Genomic DNA, 23,632 nt, shown 5'->3' with positions numbered 1-23,632 from the left:
ACATTAATGGCATTTGGCAGACGCTCTTATCCAGAGCGACGTACAGTTGATTAGACTAGGCAGGAGACAATCCTCCCCTGGAGCAATGCAGGGTTAAGGGCCTTGCTCAAGGGCACAACGGCTGTGCGGATCTTATTGTGGCTACATAGGGTATCGAACCAGTGACCTTGCGGGTCCCAGTCATGGACCTTAACCACTACGCTACAGGCTGCCCTATACACTCATTGAGCACTTTATTAGGAACACTGTACTAATTATATAATCTGCTCCTTGATATTATTCTTATTATTGCATGGTGTGCTCTCATATATTAATGGTCAATATTTGCTCCATAATTTTTATAATTTTTATTCATTATTCTTTCAGAGGTCCAATTTTGTTTCCCCAAGCATACAGACAAGAAATGCTCTGATGTAAAATCTATTGCGCCCTCGTTTGGCAACTGCCCAAGTGCTTTTTTATTGGTCCATCCGCCGTGGTACGTGATTTACTCTGCGTCTTCTTCATTGTGTGACCAAGGACCAATATTATACTCATGTGTGTATAAATATATGTATATATTTATGAGTATGTGACCAATATTATTATCCATCCATCCATCCATTATCTGAACCCGCTTATCCTGAACAGGGTCGCAGGGGGGCTGGAACCTATCCCAGCATACATTGGGCGAAAGGCAGGAATACACCCTGGACGGGTCGCCAGTCCATCACAGGGCACACACACCATTCACTCACACACTCATACCTACGGGCAATTTAGACTCTCCAATCAGCCTAACATGCATGTCTTTGGACTGTGGGAGGAAACCGGAGTACCCAGAGGAAACCCACGCAGACACGGGGAGAACATGCAAACTCCACACAGAGAGGCCCCGGCCGATGGGGATTCGAACCCAGGACCTCCTTGCTGTGAGGCGGCAGTGCTACCCACTGCACCATCCGTGCCACCCCAATATTATTATGATTATTATTATTCAATACGATCATCTAAAAGCATTATTTTCAATACATGTGCATATCGGATCATGTTTTTAGAACACAACTTAAAGAACAGGGCTGGTGTTAAACAGCTGGCAGATCAGCCACTCTGACATCAGTGGCACAATGCTGCCCCCTGCAGGAAGTGATGTCACTGATAAACAGGTGTGTCAAACAGGTGTATCAAACAGGAAGAGGAAAGTACAATTTCTCACACACAGACGCTTTAGTTACACAGGGGACCTTATGAAACGATTTCACTGTATATTCAGAAGTTAAGGAGTTTTTAATGATAATGTCTGAGGATTAAAAAGTAGACAGGGGAGAGCAGAGATTTGGGATTCATTTCAAGACATTTCATTTTTAACAGCAGTTAAGGAAAGTGAAACTAAACAACAGATTTAGCAGAAGCCATTACTGGGCTCAGAACAATCGGAGACAGAATGGCATCTGAATCTTCTCTCCTGGAAGAGGACCTCTCTTGTCCTGTGTGCTCTGAAATCTTCAGGGATCCTGTTCTCCTGAGTTGCAGTCACAGCTTCTGTAAGGCCTGTCTGCAGCAGTACTGGGATCAGAAGGGATCTCAGGAGTGCCCAGTTTGCAGGAGAAGATCTTCGAAGGAAATTCTTCCAATTAATCTTGCTCTGAAGAATATCTGTGAGGCGTTCTTAAAGGAGAGAAGTCAGAGAGCTGAAGCAGGATCTGAAGCGCTCTGCAGTCTGCACAGTGAGAAACTCAAACTCTTCTGTTTGGAGGATCAAACACCCGTCTGCCTTGTCTGTCAAACTTCAGAAAAACATGAAAACCACAAACTGCGACCAGTTCACGAGGCTGCAGAAAAGTATAAGGTTTGAGAACAGAATTGAAATGTTTCTTTATTTTATTCACTTAATTTATATTTCCTGAATTTCATCTGATAATTATTGGTGATTAGATTTGTTCCGATGTTTACAAAGTCGGGTTTTTTAATGCTGTCTTCTACTGAGACCTTGGAGAATGCTCTCTGCATGACAGAAGACGTTTAAAAAATGTGTCAAATACAGTCATATTTTGATTCTTCATTTTAAAAAATGATTTTGAACTGACAGAGAGAGACAGGAGGGAGGGGCAGGAGTGTGGAGACATTCTCAGAGCTGTGTTAGGGAGCAGTGCCCAGCATGGGTCAGTAGGGGTCAAAGCTCATGCATCAGATTATTGTGCTGTATCCTTTGTCTATAGTGACTTGGGACATTTTCACTTTTGTGAATTTCAGAAAAAAATAGAATGTGTAAGGTTTTCTAACTATCTGCAGTCTCACCTGCTTACCTGGCATGTCCTGTCACAGAGGCAGGGCACTGATATGCGTCTCAGTGAGCACACTGTTTTTACACAAGCTGTGACCTGAGTCTCCATTCTGGCTCCTCTCTGTCTGAGCAGGGGCTCTTGTGCTATCTGTGTAGGTATTGAAGTTTACTGTGGGTCTGTTTCCTCAGTAAAGTGTGGGCTCTGTCATTTCTTTCCAGGAGAAACTCAGGACTGCACTGGCTCCACTGCAGAAGAAGCTAAAAGCCTTTAATGCAGTGAAACTAACCTGTGATCAAACAGCAGAGCACATCAAGGTACTGTACTGAAGCCTTTAAATCACACTGTTGAAAATGCAGCACTGGATTGTGCTGAAATGATGGTGAAAAATGTTTATTCCAGAGCCAGGCCCAGCACACAGAGAGGCAGATAAAGATGGAGTTTGAGAAACTTCAGCAGTTCCTAAAGGATGAAGAGGCAGCCAGGATCACTGCACTGAGGGAGGAAGAGGAGCAGAAGAGTCAGATGATGAAGGAGAAGATTGAGAAGATGACAGAAGAGATATCATCCCTTTCAGAACAAATCAGAGCCATAGAACAGGAGCTGGGAGCTGAAGATGTCTCATTCCTGCAGGTAAACCCTGTTCACTCTGCGTCTGTAGGACTCTATGCAAACTGCTGTTAATGCTCGCAAACATTAATTGTTACAGTATTCTCTAAAGCACCTTTTCTTGTTAACTTGCAAATATCATCAAATCTCTTCAAAGCTTTATCAAACCAGACAATTATAGTCTCCTTTTCATCATCAACCTGCTACACCCACTCTGTACACATCTATAACCATGTTAAAGCAGCATATTTATTTTTCTGTGTCATATCTAAAGCATGTTCAGGAGCATACAGGCAGATATGTGGTTTCTAACAAAGTATTAATGGACTGAGTATGGACTACAGTGAGAATAATTCACTCTCCTTATTTCAGAGCTACAAGGACACACAAAACAGGTAAGCAAACTCCATCCTCTCTCATCAGGTTAAATATGAAAAGTAGTTTATTAGCCTGTTGTGTTCTAACAGTGAGGTACTGTGGAATGTGTTTGAAATGCCTCTCTCTGCAATAATTACTACGGCTTTAGTAATGACTACATATGAAGGGAACATTTTAAAATATTCAAGTATTTTAATGAATATTTCTCTGTAATATAAATTATATAATATATATAATTATATTATGCACAGTTACACACTCACAGCCTGACCCCGCCCTCAGTGCGGTCAGGCTGTGTGTGTGTGTCTCTCAGTGGGGCTGTGAGTGTGTGTCTCTCAGTGGGGCTGTGAGTGTGTGTCTCTCAGTGGGGCTGTGAGTGTGTGTCTCTCAGTGGGGCTGTGAGTGTGTGTCTCTCAGTGGGGCTGTGAGTGTGTGTCTCTCAGTGGGGTCAGGCTGTGAGTGTGTGTCTCTCAGTGGGGCTGTGAGTGTGTGTTTCTCAGTGGCGCTGTGAGTGTGTGTTTCTCAGTGGGGCTGTGAGCATGTGTCTCTCAGTGGGGCTGTGAGTGTGTGTCTCTCAGTGGGGTGGGGCTGTGAGTGTGTGTCTCTCAGTGGGGCTGTGAGTGTGTGTTTCTCAGTGGCGCTGTGAGTGTGTGTTTTTCAGTGGGGCTGTGAGTGTGTCTCTCTCAGTGGGGCTGTGAGTGTTTGTCTCTCAGTGGGGCTGTGAGTGTGTGTCTCTCAGTGGGGCTGTGAGTGTGTGTCTCTCAGTGGGGCTGTGTGGCAGAACACTGGGAGGGATGGAGCCATTTTCTTACAGAATGAAGATCTGATGTTGCTGCTGATAATCTTCTATGGTAATGAAGCCACGCCCACAGCACAAGTGACTCCTGAATATTATTGCAGAGCCCAGTGCACACTGGGAGATCCAGAGAAGGTCTCAGGAGCGCTGGTTGATGTGGCCAAGCACCTGGGCAATCTGAAGTACAGAGTGTGGGAGAAGATGCTGGGGACTGTTCAATACAGTGAGTACTGGGGGCAGGGAGCTCCACATTGTCACTGTACAGGGGGAATCTTCAGCATCCTTTCCACAAGCTGATGAAGCCAGTCATAGTCAGATTGGTCCTGTCTGTGTAAGAGCCCTGGAGTGAAGAGACTGAGCACCAGTCCTTAATCTCACTGATGCTCATAATAAAATTCTGCTTTAAGAGTGATACTGTATTTAAGGGGAAGGACAGGAGCTACACAAACACTGACAGGCTTTGCTCCCTCTTACAGGGATTATACAATGTGTGACTTTTGAAATATTATCTTTTAGTTGTGGTGCATCTCTCACACATGTATCTGAGACTATAATGTTGTTCTTGTGAAACCCAGTTTATATCATTAGGAGCCCATTGTGTCTCACGGTTTCCCTTTGTGCAGATCAGTGCTGACGTCTCATTCTCTGTCCCTTCAGCTCCTGTGACTCTGGACCCAAACACAGCACATCCACTCCTCTCACTGTCTGAGGATCTGACCAGTGTGAGATACAGTAATGAGAGACAGCAGGTTCCTGGTAATCCAGAGAGATTTGATGGGTGGTGCTGGGTGCTGGGCTCTGAGGGATTCAGCTCAGGGAGACACTGCTGGGATGTAGAAGTTGGGGGTGGGGGCTGGGAGGTGGGCGTGGCTAAAGAGTCCTTCAGCAGGAAAGGGGATGTGGATCCAAGCCCAGCAGTAGGAGTGTGGGGTATTGAGCAGTATAGAAGGGAATACAGAGCCCTGACCTCCCCACCTACACGCCTCAGTGTGCAGAGCAAACTCCAGAGGGTCAGAGTGCAGCTGGACTGGGACAGGGGGGAGGTGTCATTCTCTGACCCCCGTAACAACACTCCTCTCTACACTTTTAAACACTCCTTCACTGAGAGACTGTTTCCATTCTTTAGTATTCTGGGAACTGTGCAGATCTGTCCACTGAAGGTGTCTGTGAGTATAAAATAGCACTGAGGGATTGTGGGTAAACATCAGCTGAAATAACAGGGCTGTATTTAGTCACTTCTGAGCAGGTTCATAAAAATATTAGCAAAATTCTCTATTATTTCAAAAGTAAATGAAAACATTCCATAGTGTTTCATGAGATTTTATTTTTTGGTATAATCTCACAATGTTAATGCTGAGTAATTCCTGTGTTAAAAGGTGGTATTGTAAGTACACTAGTACACTGGTGTGTGTGTGTGTGTGTCTGTGTGTGTGTGTGTGTGTATCTGTGTGTGTTTGTGTGTGTGTGTGTGTGTGTGCGTGTGTGTGCGTCTGTGTGTGTGTGTCTCTGTGTCGTGTGTGTGAGTGTGTGTGTGTGTGTGTGTGTGTGTGTGTGTGTGTGAGTGTGTCTGAGTGTGTGTGTGTGTCTGAGTGTGTGTGTTTGAGTGTGAGTGTGTGTGTGTGTGTAATGAGTTGAGTGTAATAAACACACCAGTGGAGTGCTGCTCTTTTCCTGACCCGTCACCAGTGTGTCTCCCAGGTGTGTGATGACCGTATGAGATCATGTGTTTATAGCATAGAACACAACCAGACCTTATGAGATCATGTGTTTATAGCATAAAACACAACCAGACCGTATGAGATCATGTGTTTATAGCATAGAACACAACCAGACCGTATGAGATCATGTGTTTACAGCAAAGAACACAACCAGACCGAATAAGATCCTGTGTTTACGGCATAGAACACAACCAGACCGTATGAGATCATGTGTTTACTGCATAGTACACAACCAGCCCGTATGAGATCATGTGTTTACTGCATAGAAAAGGGAGTTTGGTCCTTTGTGCCTTGCCTGGCGTCAACATGCGGTTGGGGGTCGGGGCGAGTCTTGTGTCAGCGGATCAGGTGGGTTTCGGGAACTAATGTGCTGTGTGTCCAGGTGGCAGAATACAAAATAAATTGAATTTAATTGAATTCAAAATCAAAAACTGAAATCTCTCATTTACATAAGTATTCAGACGCTTTATCCTTGAGAGTCGTGGCTGTCATATTTACCAGGGGTGTTTGCACAAAGTATTAAACCAGGGGTACCAATAATTGTGGAACCTGTTTTTTGGGAAAATAAATTTTTGATTTGAAAATTCTAAGACTTTGGTTGATTTCATTGAATCATTAATAATGCGCACCACTTCAGGTATGTTGGAAAATAAAGCTTATGTCAATAACTATTCATTTTTAGTTTACAGCACGGGTGCCAATAATTCTGGAGGCCACTGTATGTCTGAGCATTTGCATTTTAATCAGTGTATGTGGGGACATGTTTGTGTGAGTGAGTGTGTACGTGTGGGTATGTGCAAACAGTTCCTGTTGAGCGATTTTAAATGAACATTACAATTAGTGCGTCACCAGCACCTTTTTAATACAAATGGATGCAATAATTCCAGCTAGCCGATACGTTGCTTAACTTACCTGTGATTTATTTCTCTACCTTTTCAAACGGTTAGCTATCGTTAGCTAACATTCGTGGCGAACAGAAGAAAGTTTGAATATGTTGCCAAACTTTAGCTAACTTGATTAGCGCGTAAGGAGGATGAGTGAAGCAGACTGGTCATTACGGTCAGACCCAGTGGCACCGGCAGCCGTAATCCTGTACGTACCATGCGTACATAAAAATTAAAAATAAAAGATTCTCCTTTTTTCTCTTTTTTTTTTTTACAGTCTATCTTGAAAATAAAATTGTGAAAACAGCAGATCCTGTCTTTGGAATCTCTGATTCAAAGCAAACCTGAACTGTGAATGGTTGGTTAAACATGATGCCTTTCTGCAAAATTTAAACACGATTGCTTTTTTATTTTCATGATTTACTTCTTATGCTTCAATGAGTCAGTTGAGTATAATTCCAGGGCTGAACTTTTTATTTGGAAGTAACTCCATGACTTATAAAGTATCCAACTTTGTGGCTGTTCTGTCTGGTGTTAACAACCATGGGTTCCTCTGAACAGTTGTCCAAAGATTTTGGGATGAAGATGGTTAATTTCCACCAAGAAGGAGAAGGCTTCAGACTCAACCTGTAAGGTGGCGAGCAGGGCGGAGAGCCAGGGGCCACCAGTGCTAGAACCCTTCTAGACTAACACGCGAGCGTGTTCCTCACTACGACCCAGTAGACAGAGATAGGAGTACACAGCCACGGGAAGGACTTCTCCCGGAAAAGAAATTAACAACACAAATCTTATAAAGGGGAAACAGAAATAGCCCAAAAACGGTTATGGGAAACAGAAAACAACCCTTAACAAACAGGGCGAACCAATAACTCAGGATATGTGCCAATAGCTGGGCACAAATGGTCACATACTGAGAAACAAAAATAAAATACAACCCGGCGAGAAAAAAGCCAGGCACGAAAATAAAAACCTCGAGACGCAGCTCGGGACAAAACGCAAACAAAATACATGTACCGGGGACACCGTCCCTCTACCGCCGACTCACACGAGTCCAAAGAAAAACAAAACCCTTGAGGAAGGCGACAGCACATACACACTCTCAGCTGAACGCCTTCCTTACCTTTTCTCATAAATTATTTTAGCGAATAATACACCAGCACCGAACCTGGCTCGTATTAGTGCAGAGTCTACCAGGTGCTTTACCGGCTTTGTGTCAATGGCATACGGTTGAACACAAAAGCACTGAAAGATAGTGCCCGCTGGTCTTAAATACTCTCAGGGAGGTAATTCCCCTGGTGCTAACGAGGAACAGGTGGAACCAATGATCCTTGGCCCTCTCGTGGCAACAGCGGGAATAACTGTGACACAACCTTGATGAGCAGGCTGGTTCCTCCAAAACTCTCGACGATGTGTGCTAAAAGTGTATCAATATATCCATATTAAAGTATGATATGTAACCTGTATAGTTTCAAACTGATTAACTGCTAAATTGTGCTAGAATTACACAGTGACCCATATGTAACTGGAGTTTAATAAAGCAGCCAGCTGGCGTGTAGACAGTCAAGGACAGTGGGCAGAGCGAGATGTCTGATATGCCTGTACAGCTGGTTTCTCCAAAACTCTCGATGATTTATGCCAGAAGTGTATCTATATGTAAGTGACTTATAATCAATATATCACATGTACGCTGCTTGTTATCAAATAAAATGAACCTAGAACATTAATTATAGCTGAGCTTATGGAAAAAACGCAAGAAACCACAGTGAAAACTGTTGAAATGAGTGCAAAGAATGCAAAGAATGCAACGTACATTTACTCACTTAGAAGAGAATATTAATCAAATGTTTAGTATGTCTGTATATTTTCAATGATTTACTGCTCATAAGTTCCATCCATCCATCCATCCATTATCTTAACCCGCTTATCCTGAACAGGGTCGCAGGGGGGCTGGAGCCTATCCCAGGCCGGAATACACCCTGGACAGGTCGCCAGTCCATCACAGGGCACACACACCATTCACTCACACACTCATACCTATGGGCAATTTAGACTCTTCAATCAGCCTAACCTGCATGTCTTTGGACTGTGGGAGGAAACCAGAGTACCCGGAGGAAACCCACACAGGCACGGGGAGAACATGCAAACTCCGCACAGAGAGGCCCCGGCCGACGGGGATTCGAACCCAGGACCTCCTTGCTGTGAGTGCTACCCACTGCACCATCCGTGCAGCCTGCTCATAAGTTCGTGTTAGAAATATACAGTGACGTGGATGCGTAGAAAAAACCATGGATGACGTGTGTGTTAGCAAGCAGTTTGCGAGGGTGGGGGGGCGTCCTGAACTCTGTTAGTAGTTGGCAGAGCGCCATGAACTTTGTACAGAGCTGGCAGAGCATGAGGACCTTGGGCGATTTGCCACAATGATGTTTGCACCTGTTTGGAGAGTCTAAATTGCCCAAAGGTATGAGTTTGTGAGTGAATGGTGTGTGTGCCCTGCGATGGACTGGCGACCTGTCCAGGGTGTATTCCTGCCTTTCGCCCAATGTATGCTGGGATAGGCTCCAGCCCCCCTGCGACCCTGTTCAGGATAAGCGGGTTCAGATAATGGATGGATGGATGGATGTTTGCACCTGTTGTGGGTGGAGCTTGGGAGGACTTAAGATAAGAACAGTGTGGGTGATTTGCGACAATGAAGCTGTAGGAGGAGTTGGAGGGTGTATGAAATGGGTGTAAAAATGACATTCGAGGTCCATGTTTTTGAAAAAACTGGTCCGGCTTTATGCACTTCTGCTAATAAAGTCTGATTTTCCTGAATAGCTTGCTGCCGTGGTGTCTTTTCCCTTGTGAAGATGTTTTTCGATAAATTGGAGATTGGACTCCCGACAGAAGTGGAGCCTGGTGCATTTCTCCCTGTGAACCACAGTAATAAATATTCACAACAGGGAGGTCCTCACAAGACCTGTGTGTTTTCACGGAACACGCAGAGCGGGGACCTGCCGGTTCACAGGCATTCCGGGGACCGTGGAAATATATGGATTCGTCCTGCAGCTCTGGAAGGCCCGGCCAAGTCCCCAGCCTTCCCATAACCCCCTCTGTCTGACAGCCATTTATGTTTGTGGAGAGGAAGAGGACAGAATTTAATACACTATGCAGCTGGTCTAATGTTGCTAAGGCAAAAAAAAAAAGAGGACAATCCCCCAGATCAATGTGGGCCTTGCTCAAAGGCCCAACAGCTGTGTAGATCTTATCGTGGCCACACCGGGGCTTGAACCAACAACCTTCTGGGTCCCAGGCTTGTACCGTAGCCACAAGGCATTGTATGTGAGCACGTGTGAGCATACAGTGAATCCGGAAAGAATGCCAGGTGTAAGAATGGAATGTGTGTGCGTGTTTAGGTGTGTGTGTGTGTGTGCATGTTTAGGTGTGTGTGTGTGTTTGTATGTGTATATATGTGTGCATGCCAGTGTGTGTGTGTTTGTGTGTGTGTGTGTGTGTGTGTGCGTGTGTGTGTGTGTGTGCGTGTTTAGGTGTGTGTGTGTGTATATATGTGTGCATGCACATTCCAACATGAACCGCAACCCCTGAAAACATTGGGCAGGGTTCGTACAGCATGTCCAGGAGTGGTGATGTGTGGAGTTTAAAGAAGCTAACATTAGTGGTTCAGCATATTAATGGGGTTGTTGCTCTTTATGGGGACTGGGTTATTTTGGGGGTATACAGTGCATCCGGAAAGTATTCACAGCGCTTCACTTTTTCCACATTTTGTTATGTTACAGCCTTATTCCAAAATGGAATAAATTAAATTTTTTTCCTCCAAATTCTACACACTAAGACATCACATGTACATAAGTATTCACAGCCTTTGCTCAGTACTTTGTTGATGCACCTTTGGCAGCAATTACAGCCTCAAGTCTTTTTGAATATGATGCCACAAGCTTGGCTCACCTATCCTTGGGCAGTTTCGCCCATTCGTCTTTGCAGCACCTCTCAAGCTCCATCAAGTTGGATGGGGAGTGTCGGTGCACAGCCATTTTCAGATCTCTCCAGAGATGTTCAATCGGATTCAAGTCTGGGCTCTGGCTGGGCCACTCAAGGACATCCACAGAGTTGTCCTGAAGCCACTCCTTTGATATCTTGGCTGTGTGCTTAGGGTCGTTGTCCTGCTGAAAGATGAACCGTCGCCCCAGTCTGAGGTCAAGAGCGCTCTGGAGCAGGTTTTCATCCAGGATGTCTCTGTACATTGCTGCGTTTATCTTTCCCTCAATCCTGACTAGTCTCCCAGTTCCTGCCGCTGAAAAACATCCCCACAGCATGATGCTGCCACCACCATGCTTCACTGTAGGGATGGTATTGGCCAGGTGATGAGCGGTGCCTGGTTTCCTCCAAACATGACGCCTGGCATTCACGCCAAAGAGTTCAATCTTTGTCTCATCAGACCAGAGAATTTTGTTTCTCATGGTCTGAGAGTCCTTCAGGTGCCTTTTACTAAGGAGTGGCTTCCGTCTGGCCTGATTGGTGGATTGCTGCAGAGATGGTTTTCCTTCTGGAAGGTTCTCCTCTCTCCACAGAGGAATGCTGGAGCTCTGACAGAGTGACCATCGGGTTCTTAGTCACCCTCCCTTAGTCTCCCCTGATTGCTCAGTTTAGACGGGCGGCCAGCTCTAGAAGAGTCCTGGTGGTTCCGAACTTCTTCCATTTACGGATGATGGAGGCCACTGTGCTCATTGGGACCTTCAAAGCAGCATCCACATTTACTTATGTACATGTGATTTCTTAGTTTTTTATTTTTAATACATTTGCAAAAATTTCAAAAAAACTTCTTTCATGTTGTCATTATGGGGTGTTGTGTGTAGAATTTTGAGGGAAAAAATGACTGGGTTGGTGGTTCAATCCCCAGTGTAGCCACAATAAGATCCACACAGCAGTTGGGCCCTTGAGCAAGGCCCTTATCCCTGCATTGCTCCAGGGGAGGATTGTCTCCTGCTTAGTCTAAGCATCTGCCAAATGCCATTAATGTAATGTAATTTTTCAACTGTCAGCTTGGGAATTTTCAACTGATTGAGTATTTTTGAATGTTGGTTGGGTATTTTTGAATGTTGGTAAGGCATTTTTGGATGTCGGTTGGGTATTTTGAACTGGCAGTTGGGTGTTTTGAACTGGCAGTTAGTAGCACGGTTTCTGAGCGGCCTCGGTCGGCTCGACATCGACCCCTCCAAACTGGTGGAGATTCCTTTTCAGGGTAACCAAGCTTCCACACAGCTGGAGGGTCTGCTCGCTGTCAAACTCAGCCTCTCTGTAGTTTAATATTTATATGTTTTCATAAGGTTTTATGATTATTATTTACATTTCTCCCCCTCTCTGTGTCTCCCTCTCTCCTCGCCGTCCCTTCCTCTGTCTTCCCAGAATTCCCTGCTCCAAAGAACGAGCTGTTCCAGCGCTTCCAGGTGCGTTACCTTGGCAACGTGCCAGTGGCCAAACCCGTAGGTAAGGAACGCTTCGGTAAGGAATGCTCTTTTCTTTCTTCGACCTGTTAGCATAGCACGATAGCATAAACGTACTCTAACTTACCCTGTTAGCATAGCGTGTTGGCACAATAACCTTGCTCTAATCATCTCCCTGTTAGCACAGCATGATAGCATAATAACCTTACACTAATCCTTTTCCTGGTAGCATAGCATGATACCATAATAACCTTCAGCCTTACTGTTTTCCTCTACCTGTTCGCTTAGTGCAGTAGTATAATAACCTTCAATCTTGTACTAATCCTCTAGTCATCTCCAAATTATATTTTCCTCTTGCACAAATGGCTTGATAGCTTGTACTTTTTTCCCTGTCCAGGCATCTGTAGGCTGGTCAAAAGGTGGGAAGTCATTGGGTAAACGGGAAAGCGCAGTTAGACGGTGACCCTGAAACGTGTCTGCCGGTTGTGTGGAGCCGTCCAGGGCGGCGGGGCTCTGTAGCACTGGTGGGACTGAGCTGGGTGAGCGTGTTGTTGCTCACGAGGAAGCTGCCTGATGGGAAATGTTTTTTTTGCAAATGGACCCTTTCTCCTTCAGTCCTGAATCTGTGCTGTGAGCTGTGTGTGAACACCGGCCTCATCAGTGTGTCAGTTCAGGAGCGGTCTCATTGGAGGCGGCCATTTTGTAGTGATGGCCAGAGGCGGCCATTTTGTAGTGATGGTCAGCTTCATCAGAGGGGCTGATCTCGTCTGTCGCATGCCCTCCGGTGTCCGGTGTGCTGCCCATGAACCCGTAAGTGGGGCGGCCTGTAGCGTAGTGGTTAAGGTGCATGACTGGGAGCCGCAAGGTCGGTGGTTCGATCCCCGGTGTAGGCACAATGAGATCCGCACAACTCTCCCCCAAACAAAATGGCCGTTCTACCCCAAAGAGGTGTTCTCACCCTAGGGCCAGCGCGGTTGCATAAAACACCTTAGGTGTTTCCCTTAACTCTGACACTTAACGGTTGATTTCCCCTGAGGGAATTAGCTGAGGGTGTTGCATATAAACCCTTAGACGTTTTTCTTAGGTAAGGGAAACAGTTAAGTAGCAAAATTTGACCGTAACCATGGATGCGTTATCTCGTCGGTTACGATCATTGACTGTAGGCTATACAATAAAATAAGGTTTCAACCACTAACATACCGTAACCTAGCTCTATTTAAAAACGGAAAACAAAAAACGAAACCAAATTGGACGGATGAGGGGAAGTGTATACTGTTGGAGGAATACGTGAAAATAAAAAACATTTTAAAAAGCGAACTCAATCCGACTGTGACAGCGACCAAAAACAGAAGATGTGGGAGGAAATAACAGATTAGATTAACGCGATCAATATAGCCGTGAAGACAATGGAGGAGGTCGTTAAAAAATATGAGAATATGCGTATCTGCGAAAAAAGAATTGGGCAATTAGCTATAGGAGGGAATCCAGCAAAACCAGTGAGTACTAAAGTAGCCTAATAGCTAGCTAGTTAGCTACCCGTTGATAACTATAGCAAGCCATATTCGATCAAGTAATGTTAAAATTTTAAAAAATTACAGCGCTGTGAAGCCAAAATAACATTGTTTGATAGGAAGTGGACCGTCCCCAGCCGATTTATCTGAGTCCACGAAAATGGGAAGAACATTTCTGGGAAGGACTCATCGGTTTAGAGAGTGGACTGAGACCACCTGAGCCGACGGAGTAGCAGAGTGAGAGTAATTTAAGAAGCTAACGATGAAATATGAAATAAATGAATTTGCCCAGTGTAATGACTCTCTCCTCTGTAGACCTAGCACTGCTTTGACAATTTTAGCAAAAAACCGCAGTGCAATTGGTATATTGGTTGATCGAGTTCGTCTCCCAAGTTGTTTGCGATGTCGTAAATAGATGACGTGCTCAATTATGTTCAATTAACTTTTCGCCTGTCATGTAGTCTAGAGCAATTTTTCAAATTCGCGGAGGGACATTTTCTTCCTCCAATGGCTAACAAAAACTTGTTTTCCGAGAGCTAACCTTAAAGTTTACTGAGGGAATTGGTGTTTTATGCAACACTTAACGGATTTTAACGCATTACTTAAGGGGAAATGCAATACTTAAGGATGTTTTTGAGGGTTTCTGACATTTGACTTCAGGAAAGCCTTAAGAGACACATATTACATTCTATTTCATTATATTATTGCCATTTGGCAGACGCTCTTATCCAGCGCGACGTACAACAAAGTGCAAAGTGCATACCCACCACCAGGGACAAGTGCGCTGAAAGACTAAGTGCTAAAATAACAACAAAGATAAGGACTGGGGTCTATTTGATATATATTAATTTGATTAATATATTTGATGAGTCCTCATAGACTGCTGTTGCGCTACTCGTGTTCAGAGTTTTTAAAAAGGGTACTCAGTATTGTGACATTGGTATAACCAGCTGTAATCTGTAAGTGTGATGTAGCTGATTCAATAACTACGATTCCTGGAACTATGAATGGCCTTGCGAACCAATGTTAATTAAAAATATGACTTGATAAACAATCTTTTTTTCGAGAGCCTTTCTTTCATTTATAGTATAAGTATATAGTATCGTATATTTTGAATCATTTCTTGATAATACAATATAGCTCATTGCCTGCAACAACATCATTTCTCAATTGTATCATGTGCGTGATTCATCATTTTGCAGGGCACTGCACGTGATCATTTACCTGTGTTAAAGTTTTTTTTTTCATTCATGTCTATAAATTTGGGTAAGAGGGATTGATATTGCAGGAGTGGTAGCAAATACATGCATGGATGGGTTTGCAGAGAGCACTCTGCCCTCAAGAGACATTAACACTTCTGGAATGTTTTTTTTATTAATAATGTTTTTTAATTACATTACATTACATTACATTACGTGGCATTTAGCAGACGCTCTTATCCAGAGCGACGTACAACAAAGTGCAAATCAAACACAAAATCAAACTCTAGATTGGAACATTATTTGTGATCTCAGACCTTAGAGGATGAAGGAGAGAAGGAGCTGCATCTCATGCAGGACTGAAGACAGCGTTGTCAATGTTCATGAGCGTTACTTCATGAGCTGCAGGGAGAGGGGGTTTGCAGCAGTGTCCTCTGCGTGCTGAGTGGTCCTGTACAGTGTTACTTTAATCAATCAATCACTTTTTATTTGTGTAGCATTTTTAACAAAGGGGCTTTGTCACAAAGCAGCTTTACAGAGAGTCCCCAAGAGTACGCCTACGGTGACATAGGCAAGGAAAAACTCCCTGAAGGAAAAACTCCCTGGTTAACAGGGAGAACCCTTGAGCCGAACCTGACTCAAATATCTGGGTATAAATATTTCCACCAAGCTGTCAGAGTTGTTTTTCCTTAATTTCATTCCGTTAATAAACACAATTGAAGATGATTTAAACCACTGGACACTTACCACTATCTCTAATTGGCAGAATAGCAACTGTAAAAATGACCAAAAATTAACTAGCTACCTCTTCAGAATGATTCCAACCCAGCCCACCACAAAATGGTTTAGTTCATTAAACACCATTACAACTAAATTCTATTGGAAAAATAAAACGCCTCGGATCAAACTTTTTACCTTACAGAAACTCAAAACTCTGACTGGAAGCCCCAAACTTTTATCAATACTATTCGGCAAACCAGCTAAACTACGTCACAAACCGGATTCATCCCAACCAACAGGACAACCCATGGATAAAAATAGAACAATCAGAATGTAAAGAAATTTCCATCTCCGATCTACCATTCCTCAGTGCCCTATAAAATGCCACAACTGCTTCAAAAACACTGTCATTTCAACAACTCTGAATGCCTGGCGGAAAATTAACAAAATCTTAACTAAATTCACAATGACCCCAAATACACACCAATATGGCATAATCCCGACTTCTTGATTAACAAAACACCTTCTTCACCTCATGGAAACAAAAAGGTAACACACATCAAAATAATATTGGGAAAGAGCAATACCTCCAGTACTTTCAATTAAAATCTGTTTTAAAATATTAAATTAAAATAATGAACAACTACTTACAACCACCACCGCTAATGGATGAAATTAATAAAATAATCAACACCAAAAAAAATAATCTCCAAATTATACAAACTAATATCAACCAGAGACCTAACAATATCCCTGCCCATCCAAGCCTGGGAAAAAGACTTATCACTCTGCTACAATTCAGACTTGTGGACTGAAACACCTTCACAATGACCACCAAAACTAACCTGCAACTAATATAATACAAGGTAATTCACAGAACTCATATCACCCACGAAAAGATGTTTAAAATGGGATTCGTGGACTCAAGACACTTGCACTCACTGCTCTTTGAACACCCCAGATAATTACTTCCACTCGACCTGGCTCTGCCCACCAACTCCCCATTTCTGGAAACAAGTCACTGACCAAATATCTGAGCTGTAGCATTCCACTCTGTCCATCCCTCTGTCTACTAGGAGACCTCTCAACAACCAACCCACCAAATCAAAATACCAAACCTGTAATCATTGCCCTAGCTATCGCCAAGAAAACCATCCTCTTAAACTGGAAAACAAGACACAAAATAAACACAACACAATGGTTTAATCTACTCAAAGAACACATATCCATGGAACTAATTTCACACCAGCACCAAAGCTCACACGTGGCAAATATTTGGGGTCCTTTCATAAAATCATACAATTTGCCTGTGGACTAACCCCCCAACCCCACCCTAACCAACATATACTCACATACTCTAGAAACACTATCCATGCAATACCATATCCTAATCCAGCCCATCCATAAGCATGCATATTTTCCTTTTACTGTTCCTTTTTTTTGTTTTGCTTTTTTATGTTAGTTTTATTTTTTTGTATATATATATTTTTTTTCTCGTTTGTATTTAAGAACGTGTTATTCATATTCATCATGTTCTTTTTATTTTATTGCATATTTTCCCCATCGTTACTTTTATTATTATTACAGGTAACTCAGAGCTCCAGACAGCCGCATGGCCTGACAATGAAATGGCCCATTTTTATAAGTACAGCACCTGAACAAAGCACCTGAACAAAGCGCCTGAACAACAGCAGCTATACAGCGAACCGGCCTCCAAAGAGCAAGCCTAGGGCGACAGTGGCAAGGAAAAACTCCCTGGTTGACAGGGAGAACCCTTGAGCAGAACCCGACTCAGTGGAGGAACCCATCTGCCTCGGGTCAAACCGGTTCAAATTAAAGTGGCTCCAGAACGACAACACAGATACAGAAAAACACACAACCTGACAAAAAGAACATAAATGTCCAATTAAAGAGTGGAAGCAGAGATGAGGTAAAGAGATGGCAGGAACAGCAGTGGGTGGGCAAGGGCACAGGCTTGGTGCTCCAGCTGAATCAGCAGTGGCAGGAGGGAGTTGTGCAGCTGGTCTTGGGCTGGAGCTCCGGGCCAGGAGGAGGTGCTCAGGAAAAGTTGGGCTAGAGCTCCGGGTAGGTGCCCAGAGCGGGGAGAAGAGGAAAGTAACATTGTTAGGGGGTTCAGATGGTAATTGGTCAATCACAGCAGGAGAGAGAAAGGTGCCTGCGTGCGATAAGGAGAACTCTTTGGAGTTGCTGTAAGGTGTATTTCAAATACACACGATAGCGTGTGTATATAAGACAGCTTCAGAGTTGCTGTAAGGTGTATTCATTCACTTTGAAGGAGGTAAGTCTTTAAGCTAAGCTAACATGTTATGCTAACATGGAAATTGAGCCAGTGAATGCACAAAAATGGTCAGATTTGGCCTACTCGCACACAGATTTATTATTTTCACGCTCAAAACTTCATCTCCCTGCTCTCCAAACTGAGCCGTCTCATGCTGTGAACATTACTGCCAAAAGTCCAGCCAATATTAGCTGGATATAGAAAACTTAAAAGTACCTGTTGAACCAATCAGATCCTTACTGATCTCATTGGTTAGGTAGGTAAGAGGCATAGAACGATGGTTGTGTCTAGATCCCCGCAGAGCTTGCACAACATTAGCGTCCATTTTTGTGTAGCGGGCAACGTATGTGAGCCAACTACCTTATGTTTGCATACCTCCATGTTCCTATAACATAACCGAGTTTCTCACTGATACGATCCAGTAAACACCTCACATCTTAAGGGGTTTGATTTGTGCCAAATATCTGGTGTATGAGAGGCTGAGGGCAGCTACTCACACATTGCGGTAAGCCAATGACACAGCGACTGCTGAACAGGCAGTGGCACTGATTGGCCAGCAGCGGGGACTGATGAGCCAGCAGTGGAGAATGAGAGACCAAGCGAGCAGCTACTGACACTCCTAGGCTGTCAACTCACTTAACTGGACCAACCCACTTACCTGGACAAACCCACTTACCTAGACCAACCTACTTACCATGACCAACCCACTTACCTGGACCAACCCACTTACCGAGACATTTACATTTACATTTTAGTCATTTGGCAGACGCTTTTAATCCAAAGCGACTTACAAGTGCATAGGTTCTACCACACGTCAAAGCATCACATCCAGAACTAGGAAAATACACCTGGACTGCTGTTCTAAACATACAGTCGTCATCATAAGTGCAATTTTTTGGGGGGGGGGGGGGTTAGACAGGGATAGGGGTATCAGAAGGGGGGGGCGGGGTAAATCAGGAGGGAGGACTAAGGTAGAGTTTGAAGAGGTGTGTTTTGAGTCTGCGTCGAAATAGGGGGAGGGATTCTGCTGTCCTGACAGTGGTAGGCAAGTCATTCCACCACTGAGGAACCAGAACGGAAAACAGGCGTGAACGTGCAGCTCGACCGCCAGGTGCCCGTAGAGAGGGAACCGTAAGACGACCAGAGCTGGCAGACCGGAGTGGTCTAGCTGGGGAGTAGGGAGTGATCAGGGATTGTATGTAATGTGGGGCAGTCCCCTTAGCAGCCTGAAATGCCAACACTAGGGCCTTGAATCGGATGCGTGCGGCAATAGGAAGCCAGTGGAGGCCAATGAGAAGAGACCAACCTACTTACCTGGACTAGCGACCCACCTGCCTGGACTAGCGACCCACCTGCCTGGACTAGCGACCCACCTGCCTGGACAAGCGACCCACCTGCCTGGACTAGAGACCCACCTGCCTGGACTAGCGACCCACCTGCCTGGACTAGCGACCCACCTGCCTGGACTAGCGACCCACCTGCCTGGACTAGCGACCCACCTGCCTGGACTAGCGACCCACCTGCCTGGGAGTGTCAGTAGCCACTCGCTTGGTCTCTCATTCTCCACTGCCGGCTCATCAGTCTCCGCTGCTGGCCAATCAGTGCCGCTGCCTGTTCAGCAGTCGCTGTGTCATTGGCTTACCGCGATGTGTGAGTAGCCATTCTCATACACCAGATATTTGGCACAAATCAAACCCCTTAAGATGTGAGGTGTTTACTGGATCGTATCAGTGAGAAACTTGGTTATGTTATAGAAACATGGAGGTACGCAAACATAAGGAAGTTAGCTCACATACGTTGTCAGCTACACAGAAATGGGCACAAACTGAGAATCAGAAGCGCTGTAGCTACACAGTCTCTGAACTCTGCTGGCTATCACGCCAATGTTGCGTGTGCTCTGATGGGATCTAGACAGGAGCATTGTTCTGTGCCTCTTACCTACCCAACCAATCAGATCAGTAATGGGCACTTTGAAGTTTTCTATTTCCAGCTAATATTGGCTGGACTTTTGGCAGTAATGTTGCTGTTGAAAAAATCACAGCATGACATTATCATTTTGTGTGCGAGTCGGCCAAATCTGAGTGTGCACAGAGGTTTGAGTGCGAGTAGAACGGAATGGCTCTTCCCTGCCAACATTCCTCTCCTCGGTGGTCCCTACGTTCCTCTCCTCCATGGTCCCTTTGTTCCTCTCCTCCATGGTCCCTATGTTCCCTGCGGTTCCCGTGCTCTTCCCTTCCGCTCCACCGCTGGCCTGATCCCTGTGGGTTCCACGTTCTTCCCGACCAGAAGCAGTGGTGGAGCAAATGAGACATTTGCTATTTAATGTTCTACAGGTAGATCCAGACAGTGGTACCAGGGACATGTACATTGAAAGGGGCAAAGACAGACATGGAGAGGTATGACAAATGTTTTTGCTGCACTTAACTTCGTAAGCCATCACAGTGACATCCCAGCACAGTCCTCGACATGAATATGAGGCAAAGGAGGTAAGTTACCCAATACAGTGGGGCGGGCTAAACAGAAGAGGGTGTGGCCTCAGATAAGAGGGGTGGAGCTGAGATTATTAGGGGTGTGGCTAAACAGAACAGTGGTGAGGCATGGATGTTAAGGGGGGTGTGACAGTACCTGTCTCAGGTCCGTTATGTCTTGAAGCATGAAATGGATTCTGGATGTCTTCTTGCCATTCTTCAAGATCTGCTCGATTTGATGGAAGTATTTATCCATATGGTACTGCAGAGAAGAGAGGAGAGGGACAGTCAGTGTGTGTGTGTGTGTGTGTGTGTGTGTGGATTTCATTTTTGAAAGAGATACAGCCTGCTCTGCAGTACCTTGGCTTGACCACAGTCCAGCTTGCTGCCAATGGTGGACAACAGACAGCACAGGCACTCGAGTGCCCCCTCCCCCTGGCTGTTCAGCAGAGTGCTAATGGCCTGGTGCATGGAGAGCTCCTCAGCCATATCCAGCTTGAATAGCTCACCAAGGAACCTGACGTTCCTCAGCGCACGTCGGCGGGGGGCAGCGGTGTCGGCCTCCAGCTCCTCGTTTGGGCGCTCATTGGCCCGGTTGAACTCCACCCAGCAGCAATTCAGAATCGCCAACCGGAAGTTAAGAGTCACTTTTGGGGAGTCATTGAAGGGAGCATTGAGCTGTGGGAGAAAGGACACCAGATTCATGTTTAGATCCAGATGATGATGGAAGTTAAAGCAGTCGAACAAGGTTTTTCTAAGTCCATGTCCTTCAAACCTGAGTAAAGTACAGATTTTTTTTTTTGAAATACTCTACGCATTACTGAGCTTGTCTGTTGTATTGACACTCACCTTCATAAGGCACTGGCACATCTTTGCATAAGTGCTGGCAAATTTGGGCTCAAAGATGGCCTTCTCAAAAATCATGTCCAACGCCCTGGTATCAATTTGGAGCCTGGGGACCTGACTGACCAGCTCCTCAAACTTCTCGGGTGTCAGCTTGTTGAGGATGCTGCACATACGCCGGAACAGCTCCTGGGTCACGGTCATCTCTGGATCCTGCTCTGCCCGGTCTTTCTTAGACCTTGTGGGGCGTCACGTCAGTGCAGAATGAAATGCCGCTGATGATTTTTGGCGGCTCACTACACTGGACCTGTAACGTTATAAAATATTGGGACAAGAACCTAACCCTGTAGCCCCAGCTCCCCCACATCAGTACTGCTGATCACATCTTTTGAGAAGTTTAAGTTATATACCACCTAATTCAATCAGGGCTGAATTAGAACCTTAACAAGAAACTATGAACTAATCTAATGGTGGAAATGGGGTTCTGTGCTCACCATGGGGATCTCACAGCACTGACCGGGGTCCATGCTGCTGCAGTTAGCAGACACCATGTACTGTCCAATGCCCTCTTCCACACCTGGCGAGTCATTCTGCGTGGTTGATCCACAGTCATTGGGCTCAGACTTCGCCTCCTCCACCACAGCAGATGTGGAGGCAGTCTCCTTCACAGTTATCTCAGACCCGGCTCGGAGTCAGGCGGTTCAGACTGAGCCTCCTCCACGATTGTATGGTACTTGATTGTTTGGTTGTCAGATGTTTCAAACTCATCCACGATTGTTTGGTTGTCAGATATTTCAAACTCAACCACGATTCTTTGCTTGTCAGATGTTTCAAACTCTACCAGAATTGTTTTGTTGATGATCTGATTGGTTAAACGGGCACTTTTAAGTTCTCTATTTCCAGCTCATATTAAATAAGATTAATTATTTTCATGCTCAAAACTTCATCTCCCTGCTCTCCAAACTTAGCCCTCTCATGCTCTGATTTTTCCAACAGTAACATTACAGGCAAAAGACCAGCCAATATTAGCTGGAAAAAAACGCAAAAGTCCCTGTTTAACCAATTAGGTCATTACTGATCTCATTGGTTGGGTAGGTAAGAGGCATAGAACAATGGTTGTGTCTAGTTCCCCTCGGAGCTTGCGCAACATTGGCGTGATAGCCAGCAGGGTTCATAAACTGCGTAGCTACCTCTGCTTCTGATTCTCACAGTTTGTGGCCATTCTTGTGCAGCTGACAACGTACATGAGCTAACTACCTTTTGTTTGCTTAACTCCATGATTCGATAACATAACCAAGTTTCTCACTGGTACGATCCAGTAAACACCTCAAATCTTAAGGGGTTTGGTTCGTGCCAAATATCTGACGTATGAGAGGCTGAGGGCAGCTACTCCCACATCGCGGTAAGCCAATGACACAGCTACTGATGAGCCGGCAGCCGCACTGATTGGCCAGCAGCGGAGACTGACTCACCTACCTACACTAGCGACCCACCTACCTAGACTAGCTACCTACCTACCTAAACTAGCGACCCACCTACCTAAACTAGCGACCCAGCTACCTAGACTAGCTACCCACCTACCTACACTAGCGACCAACCTACCTAGAAGCGACCCAAACCCACTGCGTTAGTCTAGGTAGGTGGGTTTTTAGTCTAGGTAAGTGGGTGGCTAGTCTAGGTAGGTGAGTTGTTAGTCTAGGTAAGTGGGTGGCTAGTCTAGGCAGGTGGGTTGACAGCCTAGGAGTGTCAGTAGCCGGTAGCATGGTCTCTCATTCACCGCTGCTGGCTCATCAGTCACTGCTGCTGGCTAATCAGTTGCTGCTCTCGACTCATCAGTAGCTGTGTCACTGGCTTACCGCGATATGGGAGTAGCCGCCCTTGGCCTTTCATACGTCTGATTTTTGGTGCAAATCCATAGCCATAAGATTATGGGTATTTATTGGGCCATATGAGTGACAAACTTGGTTATGTTACTGAAACGTAAAGGTATGCAAACATAAGGAAGTTAGCTCACATACGTTGTCAGCTACACAGAAATGGGCACAAACTGTGAGAATCAGAAGGCGCTGTTGCTACACAGTTTATGAACTCTGCTGGCTATCACGCCAATGTTGCGTGTGCTCTGATGGGATCTAGACAGGACCCTCGTTCTATGCCTCTTACCTACCCAACCAATCAGATCAGTAATGACCTGATTGGTTAAACGGGCGTTCTAAGTTTTCTATTTCCTAACTGGCTGGACCTATACCTGTAATGTTACTGTTGAAAACATCTGAGCATGAGAGGGCTAAGTTTGGAGAGCAGAGAGATGAAGTTTTGAGCGTCAAAATAATAAATCTGTGTGCGAGTTGGCCAAATCTGATTGTGCGCACAGAGGTTGGGGCGCAACCATAATAAATCTGTGCCGACCAGCAGGAATTCTACTCTCAAATTCATTTCTTGCGCATTTCTTTTGGCATTACATTAACTCCATAGTCCTGGCTCAAACTTCCTGCATGGAGAAAAAAA

General features: G+C 45.0%; 1 protein-coding gene across 1 annotated transcript; it reads left to right on the top strand.

Moving 5' to 3' along the window:
* The first annotated feature begins 1,423 nt into the window (after window positions 1–1,423).
* On the top strand, window positions 1,424–5,358 carry LOC133133974 (E3 ubiquitin-protein ligase TRIM35-like). Its single transcript, XM_061250297.1, has 6 exons — window positions 1,424–1,828; window positions 2,483–2,578; window positions 2,664–2,894; window positions 3,271–3,293; window positions 4,149–4,267; window positions 4,702–5,358. The coding sequence occupies exons 1-6, from the start codon at window positions 1,424–1,426 to the stop codon at window positions 5,223–5,225; spliced, it is 1,398 nt and encodes a 465-aa protein (XP_061106281.1). The 3' UTR covers window positions 5,226–5,358.
* The last annotated feature ends 18,274 nt before the right edge of the window (window positions 5,359–23,632 follow it).

This window comes from Conger conger, chromosome 7 (assembly GCF_963514075.1).
Source record: "Conger conger chromosome 7, fConCon1.1, whole genome shotgun sequence".
Taxonomy (NCBI): domain Eukaryota; kingdom Metazoa; phylum Chordata; class Actinopteri; order Anguilliformes; family Congridae; genus Conger; species Conger conger.
This window is presented reverse-complemented; position numbering and strand designations above follow the sequence as displayed.